The following is an 8372-nucleotide window of genomic DNA, read 5'->3' as shown; positions in this document are numbered from 1 at the left end:
ATGGTGTTCTAAGATTCATATAGCCGATCCCACTCAGTGACTTGGATTTTCTAAGTCTCCAACCGAGAAGTTTTCCTCACTCGGGAAATTAAGGGAACACTACCTCAACCTATATGCTCCACTCACAAAGCTTCAACATACAAGCTTCAACAAAAGAAAATTCAAAGAACTTAGCGAAGAAGGCTGGCTTTGGTGTATTTAACACAATACGTTGAAATGAAGGAAAGCTTATTTATTGATATCCCCGATAAGTTACAAATATGTACATATACTTGAGTCAAAATAAACAAACAAGAAGGAGCCTTCACAAAGGTTGCTTAGGAGAAGTCTCAGCAGTCGGTAGAGCCCCAGAAAGAGAAGGCACCGGAGGGGGATCATTCGGAGCCTCAGTACTGGACAAAACCCTAGAAGGAGGAGGCATCAGAGGTTGATCATTTGGAGCTTCATTACGCGGTACAGCCCTAGAAGACGAAGGCAATAAATGCCTTTGGAACAAACCCACAAATCTCTGATGATCAAGTAAAACCTGACCATCAGATTCCTTCATTTGGTCAAGCTTCCTCTTCATGTTTGTAGCATAGTCATGTGCGAGCCGGTGCAACTGTTTATTCTCATGCTTGAGCCCTCTAATCTCCTGTTTGAGACTCATCACTTCAGCCGCCAATGATTCAACTTGGCGGGTTCGAGCAAATAGGCGTTGGGCCATATTAGACACAGAACCTGCACACTGAACACTGAGAGCCAGAGAATCCTTAACAGCCAACTCATCAGACTGTTTGGAAAGTAGTCTGTTATATTTGGGAGTGAGAAGGTTCCTGGCCACTACCGCAGCGGTCATATCATTCTTCATCATGGAATCCCCAACGGTAAGAGGACCAGTAGGGAAGACGAAGGATGAGCGCCCTATGTTGTCTGGAGAAGGCGAGGCTGCCTCTTCAACAAGGTTCAAGTCAAAACGACGGTCGGAGGGGCCAGACATTTTCAAAGGTGTTGAAGAGAGTAGAGGTCAGACAAATCAAGATCTTAGAAGTGCAAGAATGGAGCTTCTACTGGTGGATATTCAAGTGTGCTTTGGAACTTAATGTCAGCCCCTATAAAAATATGCACTCGACGAAGCTTCAGAAATCGAAGAGGCGTTTGCTTTCTCAAAAGCTGGGCTGCTCAGAGACCACGAGGGTCGATCTCAGAAATCGAAGAGGCGTTTGCTTTCTCAAAAGCTGGGCTGCTCAGAGACCACGAAGGCCGATCTCAGAAATCGAAGAGGCTTGCTTTCTCAAAAGCTGGGCTGCTTAGAGACCACGAGGGCCGATCTCAGAAATCGAAGAGGCACCTACTTTTCCAGCCTTGTCAGCACCTGTCACACGCACACTCAGCTTTGCGGAAACTATGGGCATTATGTCGAAGATTTCTGGCGAAGTAGAAAGCACATGAATCGTACTGTTCAATCACCCACTTCTCACACGCAACAGTAGCTCATGGGTACCACAGATAACTTTGCCAAAGTTCTCTGACAAAGTTGAGACACGTGAAGCTTGCAGCTCCCACTACATCGCTCTGACCAAGAAGGGTAAAAGAATTGCAAAGAAACAACACTAACAAAGTTTAGACACATAAATTTTGAAGGTCTAGTTACCATATTATTACCCACAAGGGTAAAAGAACAGTACCACTGCTGGATAATTGGAAAGTCCCGGTGTGTCAACTTCTGTGCTTCATGGCAAGGTAGACTAGCAAACATGCCCAACCTTTACTCATATTCGAGAAAACACTCCCAACAAGATTGCTTGCTCCAAAATCGAAGAGGCACCGCCCTTCGAATCTCGAGAGCCAGACTCCCAACATGATTACTTTCTCAAAAATCGAAGAGAGGGTAAAGGAACAGTATCACTGCTGGATAATTGGAAAGTCCCTGTGTGTCAACCTTTGTGCTTCGTGGCAAGGTAGACTAGCAAACATGCCCAACCTTTACTCACATTTGAGAAAACACTTCCAACAAGATTGCTTGCTCCAAAATCGAAGAGGCACCGTCCCCCGAATCTCGAGAGCCAGACTCCCAACATGATTACTTTCTCAAAAATCGAAGAGAGGGTAAAGGAACATTACCATTGCTGGATAATTGGAAAGTCCCTGTGTGTCAACCTCTGTGCTTCGTGGCAAGGTAGACTAGCAAACATGCCCAACCTTTACTCACATTCGAGAAAACACTCCCAACAAGATTGCTTGCTCCAAAATCGAAGAGGCACCGCCCTCCGAATCTCGAGAGCCAGACTCCCAACATGATTACTTTCTCAAAAATCGAAGAGACACCGCTCTCCGAATCTCGAGAGCCAGACCCCCAGCAGGATTGCTTTCCCAAAAATCGAAGAGGCATCGTTCTCCGAATCTCGAGAGCCAGATCCCCGATAGGATTGCTTGTTCGAAAATCGAAGATGCATTACTTTCTCAACTTCGAGAGCCAGACCTCCTTAGATAAAGCTTGTCTGTAATCTTCACACGCAACATCAGCTTTCCAGATACCACAAACCACTTTTTCAAAGTGCTCTGACAGAGTTAAAACATGTGAAGCTGGCAGCTCCCACTACCGTGCTATGACCAAGTAGGGTAAAGGAATAGCATTACTACTTGTTGTTAGGGATACTCCTATATATGTCGACCTCCATCCCTAACGGACAGGCAGACTTGCAAAAATGCTCAACCCTTCCTCATATCTGAGAGGGCACTCCCAACGAAGCCTTTCGAAATATTCAACTTTCTTTCCCCCCGATAATACCTCTGCAAACAAGTTATACTAGAGCAAGAATATCTCATATCATCAGGGTTAAAAGCAAGAGTATCCCATATCATGCTTTTTTCCTGTCTTTTCCTTTGGCCTTGTTCTTACCTGCAAGACAAGGAGAAAGAGAGCAATCAGTCAGCACTTGGAATCAAGCTTCCAGTCAGGAACTGACTGCCTGGAACCCCTTACCTGATTACTTACCTGGCGTTGCTCTCGAGTACTCATCTTCAACATCTTATGCTTCCAGGGAAGATACCGCATCTGCCTGAGGAACAGATAGGGCAAGTGAGAAGGATACAAGGAAGCATGTGGAGACAAGCGTAACAGCACACGTGCCGATACATCAACAACTCTGTCAAAAGCAAAAGTATCCCATATCAGCAGGGTCGAACGTACTCTAGATTTGATGGACTTGTTTTGACCCTCAAATTCTTCAGTCGGCCTTATACTCTGGAGGAAACCAGAAAACCCTCCAGCCCAGTTCAAGAATAAGCCTGTGGAAAGTTACTTCTTCAAAAGCAAAAGTATCCCATATCATCTCTTCTCATTTTTCTTCTCTTTATCCTTCATGCTGCCTGCAAGATAGGGAGAATGTAAACAATCAGCCGGAGCTCTGATTGCTTACCTTGTCTGTCACCTCTTTCAGCAGATCCCCTAGCTCGGCGACTTGGGGGACTTCTACTACATGGTTTGTATCGCGCTTGACCAAGCATGAAACTACAAGTAAGCTTCAAGTGAAATTGATACATTACCTTGTGCATCTCGACCAGTTACAGATACCACCCCTGGATGGAGGAAGAGTACTTCTAGAGAAGATGCCACATCTACCTATGAGACAGATAAGGCAAGTCAAGACGATACCACACTCCGGTACTTAGAAGTTTCGTGGCTACAAGATCATTCTCCCACAATATTTCCAAATGTCATTTGTACTAAATCATTCACTTGTACTCACTAAAGGAGAGCTTGAACCTATGTACTTGTGTAAACCCTTCACAATTAATGAGAACTCCTCTATTCCGTGGACGTAGCCAATCTGGGTGAACCACGTACATCTTGTGTTTGCTTTCCTATCTCTATCCATTTATATACTTATCCACATTAATGAACGGAGCAATCTAGCGAAGATCACAAAAAGTGACCGTTTTCGCTACCTAGGATCTATCTTGCAAGAGAACGGAGAATTAGATGGAGATCTCAACCATATAATACAAGCTGGATGGATGAAGGGTAAGAGTGCATCCGGCGTGTTGTGTGACCGTCGTAAGCTACTGAAGCTCAAGGGAAAATTTTTATAGGACGGCAATAAGGCTAGCGATGTTGTATGGCACAGAATGTTGGGCGGTGAAGCATCAAGACGTACACAAAATGGGTGTAGCGGAGATGAGGATGCTTTGTGGGATGTATGGGCACACGAGAAAGGATAAGATTGGGAATGAGGATATCCGAGGTAAAGTAGGAGTAGCCAAAATTGAAGGAAATATGAGAGAAAATCGGTTCCGGTGGTTTGGACATGTGCAAAGAAGGCCTACTGACGCTCCGGTTCGAAAATGTGACTACGGGACAGAAGTTCAGGGCCGAAAAGGTAGAGGAAGACCTAGGAAAACTTTGGAAGAGACCCTAAGAAAAGACTTGAGTACTTGGATCTAACAGAGGACATGACACAAAACCGAGCGCAATGGCGTTCTAGGATTCATATAGCCGACCCCACTTAGTGGGAAAAGGTTTTGTTGTTGTTGTTGTTGTTGTTTGTGGATGGGTAGGGTTGTTTCTGTTCTTGTTGGATGGTGGACTTCTTGCTGACCGCTAGACATTGTTCTTTTTTCAATCTTCTCAATAAAGTTGTTTACCGTAAATTACAAAACAGTGAGTGAAGGTTTGTGGCAGATAATTGTGGTTGATAAGGAGTTCTGAGTCAGTGTCTCAGGTCTGCAAGAAGGGTGGTTTGGGGATTGGAAACTTGGTAGAGAAACGAGGCGTTGGAAAATGGTTTTGCAGTTTCTGTAGAAACTGATTCTTATGACATGCTGTCGAGAAGCAAAAATAGATTACATGACAATGCGTGGGATACTAAACTAGTGGCATGAAACACATTTCCAAATGGCTTGGCTCTCTTTCTTCATGTGGTGGTTAATGGGGGAGTGTGGTTTTGGGAAGAGTGTTGGTCTGGTGATAGTGAAACACCTCTTCTCATTTCCGTTTCACTCCAACACAGATTGTCCATTCATCACAATGTTCCTATGCAAGAATGCTAGTCAGTTTTTTCTTCCTTTAAGTTGAGATTTAGGCTTCTACAGAATTTTGAATGAGATAGGGGAGCTCACTTTTCTATCATCTTTATTGGGAAGTGTCACGATCGGATCGGATAGGAGGAGATGAAGTTGGATTCATCCGGACTGTTATATTGTAGGTCTTATTTCAGAGAGTTATGTGATAATCCTTCTCTTTCTTGCTAGGTGTAAGGGTGTGTTCAAAAAACAAAAAAAAACCGAAAACCAAACTGAACCGAAACCGAAAAAACCGAACCGAACGAAAAAATCGAACCGAATTGAAAAAACCGAACCGAACCGAATTCTTTTGGTTCGGTATTCGGTTCGGTTCGGTTTTAGTGATCTAGAAACCGAACCGAACCGAATTAATTAAATTAATTTTTTTATTTAATTAGCGGAGATGAGGATGCTTCGTTGGATGTGTGGGCACACGAGAAAGGATAAGATTAGGAATGAGGATATCCGGGGTAAAGTAGGAGTAGCCGAAATTGAAGGAAAGATGAGAGAAAACCGGTTACGGTGGTTTGAACATGTGTAAAGAAGGCCTACTAATGCTCCGATTAGAAGATGCGACTATGGGACAGAGGTTCAGGGCCGAAGGGGTAGAGGAAGACCTAGGAAAACTTTGGAAGAGACTCTAAGAAAAGACTTAGAGTACTTGGATCTAACGGAGGACATGACACAGGAACGAGCACAATGGCGTTCTAAGATTCATATAGCCGACCCCACTCAGTGACTTGGATTTTCCAAGTCTCCAACCGAGAAGCTTTCCTCACTCGGGAAATTAAGGGAGCACTACCTCAACCTACATGCTCCACTCACAAAGCTTCAACATACAAGCTTCAACAAAAGAAAAATTCAAAGAACTTAGCGAAGAAGGCTTTGGTGTATTTAACACAATACGTTGAAATGAAGCAAATTGATATCCTCGATAAGTTATAAATATGTACATATACATGAGTCAAAATAAACAAACAAGAGAGAGCCTTCACAAAGGTTGCTTAGGAGAAGTCTCAGCAGTCGGTAGAGCCCCAGAAAGAGAAGGCACCGGAGGGGATCATTCGGAGCCTCAGTACTTGACATAACCCTAGAAGGAGGAGGCATCAGAGGTTGATCATTTGGAGCTTCATTACGCGGTACAGCCCCAGAAGACGAAGGCAATAAATGCCTTTGGAACAAACCCACAAACCTCTGATGATCAAGTAAAACCTGACCATCGGATTCCTTCATCTGGTCAAGCTTCCTCTTCATGTTTGTAGCATAGTCATGTGCGAGCCGGTGCAACTGTTTATTCTCATACTTGAGCCCTCTAATCTCCTGTTTGAGACTCATCACTTCAGCCGCCAATGATTCAACTTGGCGGGTTCGAGCAAATAGGCGTTGGGCCATATTAGACACAGAACCTGCACACAGAACATTGAGAGCCAGAGAATCCTTAACAGCCAACTCATCAGACCGTTTGGAAAGTAGTATGTTATCTTTGGAAGTGAGAAGGTTCCTGGCCACCACCGCAGCGGTCATATCATTCTTCATCATGGAATCCCCAACGGTAAGAGGACCAGTAGGGGAGACGAAGGATAGGCGCCATATGTTGTTTGGAGAAGGCGTGGCTGCCTCTTCAACAAGGTTCAAGTCAAAACGACGGTCGGAGGGGCCAGACATTTTCAAAGGTGTTGAAGAGAGAAGAGGTCGGACAAATCAAGATCTTAGAAGTGCAAGAATGGAGCTTCTACTGGTGGAGATTCAAGTGTGCTTGGGAACTTAATGCCAGCCTCTATAAAAATCTGCACTCGACGGAGCTTCAGAAATCGAAGAGGGGCCTGCTCAGAAAACGAAGAGGCGTTTGCTTTCTCAAAAGTTGGGCTGCTCAGAGACCACGAAGGTCGATCTCAAAAATCGAAGAGGCGCTTGCTTTTTCAAAAGCTGGGCTGCTCAGAGACCACGATGACCGATCTCAGAAATCGAAGAGGCACCTACTTTTTCAGCCTTGTTAGCACCTGTCACACGCACACTCAGCTTTGCAGAAATTACGGGCATTCTGTCGAAGATTTCTAGTGAAGTACAAAGCATATGAATCTTACTGTTTAATCACCCACTTTCCACACGCAACATTAGCTCATGGGTACCACAGATAACTTTGCCAAAGTTCTCTGACAAAGTTGAGACACGTGAAGCTTGCAGCTCCCACTACATCGCTCTGACCAAGAAGGGTAAAAGAATAGCAAAGAAACAGCACTAACAAAGTTTAGACACATAAATTTTGAAGGTCTAGCTACCATATTATTACCCACAAGGGTAAAGGAACAGTAGCACTGCTGGATAATTGGAAAGTTCATGTGTGTCAACCTCTGTGCTCCGTGGCAAGGTAGACTAGCAAACATGCCCAACCTTTACTCACATTCGAGAAAACACTCCCAACAAGATTGCTTGCTCCAAAATCGAAGAGGCACCGCCCTCCGAATCTTAAGAGCCAGACTCCCAACATGATTACTTTCTCAAAAATCGAAGAGACACCGTTCTCCAAATCTCGAGAGCCAGATCCCCAGCAGGATTGCTTTCTCAAAAATAGAAGAGGCATCGTTCTCCGAATCTCGAGAGCCAGATCCCCGATAGGATTGCTTGTTCGAAAATCGAAGATGCATTACTTTCTCAACTTCGAGAGCCAGACCTCCTTAGATAAAGCTTGTCTGTAATCTTCACACGCAACATCAGCTTTCCAGATACCACAAACCACTTTTTCAAAGTGCTCTGACAGAGTTAAAACATGTGAAGCTGACAGCTCCCACTACCGTGCTATGACCAAGTAGGGTAAAGGAATAGCATTACTACTTGTTGTTAGGGATACTCCTATATATGTCGACCTCCATCCCTAACGGACAGGCAGACTTGCAAAAATGCTCAACCCTTCCTCATATCTGAGAGGGCACTCCTAACGAAGCCTTTCGAAATATTCAACTTTCTTTTCCCCCGATAATACCTCCGCAAACAAGTTATACTAGAGCAAGAATATCTCATATCATCAGGGTTAAAAGCAAGAGTATCCCATATCATGCTTTTTTCCTGTCTTTTCCTTTGGCCTTGTTCTTACCTGCAAGACAAGGAGAAAGAGAGCAATCAGTCAGCACTTGGAATCAAGCTTCCAGTCAGGAACTGACTGCCTGGAACCCCTTACCTGATTACTTACCTGGCGTTGCTCTCGAGTACTCATCTTCAACATCTTATGCTTCCAGGGAAGATACCGTATCTGCCTGAGGAACAGATAGGGCAAGTGAGAAGGATACAAGGAAGCATGTGGAGACAAGCGTAACAGCATACGTGCCGATACA

The 8372-nt window shown here is 44.4% G+C and overlaps 1 protein-coding gene and 1 long non-coding RNA gene across 3 annotated transcripts in view; one reads left to right on the top strand and one right to left on the bottom strand.

Moving 5' to 3' along the window:
* Positions 1-250: 250 nt before the first annotated feature.
* LOC126602342 (uncharacterized) lies at positions 251-7035 on the bottom strand. Its single transcript, XM_050269178.1, has 2 exons — positions 6450-7035; positions 251-720 (listed from the first exon to the last, which is right to left on the bottom strand). Exons 1-2 carry the CDS (start codon positions 6706-6708, stop codon positions 305-307), a joined length of 675 nt encoding a protein of 224 aa, XP_050125135.1. The 5' UTR covers positions 6709-7035; the 3' UTR covers positions 251-304.
* Positions 1005-8372, top strand: part of LOC126602343 (uncharacterized) — a 32906-nt gene continuing 25538 nt past the window's right edge. The window contains exons 1-2 of one of the 2 annotated variants that reach the window (XR_007616083.1): positions 1005-1200; positions 1264-4345. This is a non-coding gene — a long non-coding RNA (uncharacterized LOC126602343). Of the gene's footprint in view, positions 1201-1263; positions 4346-5632; positions 6066-8372 lie in introns of those variants that run through there. The other variant, XR_007616082.1, reaches the window with a different exon arrangement.

The sequence above is a fragment of the Malus sylvestris genome, chromosome 15 (genome assembly GCF_916048215.2).
Source record: "Malus sylvestris chromosome 15, drMalSylv7.2, whole genome shotgun sequence".
Lineage (NCBI taxonomy): Eukaryota > Viridiplantae > Streptophyta > Magnoliopsida > Rosales > Rosaceae > Malus > Malus sylvestris.
The sequence above is the reverse complement of the archived record's forward strand: the minus strand, read 5'-3'. Positions and strand labels throughout refer to the sequence as shown.

Coding starts and splice junctions, on each gene's coding strand:
- LOC126602342 (XM_050269178.1), bottom strand. CDS start 6,708: ATGTCTGGCCCCTCCGACCGTCGTTTTGACTTGAACCTTGTTGAAGAG. Junction 721..6,449: donor TCTCAATGTTCTGTGTGCAG/GTTCTGTGTCTA, acceptor TTCAGTGTGCAG/GTTCTGTGTCTAATATGGCC.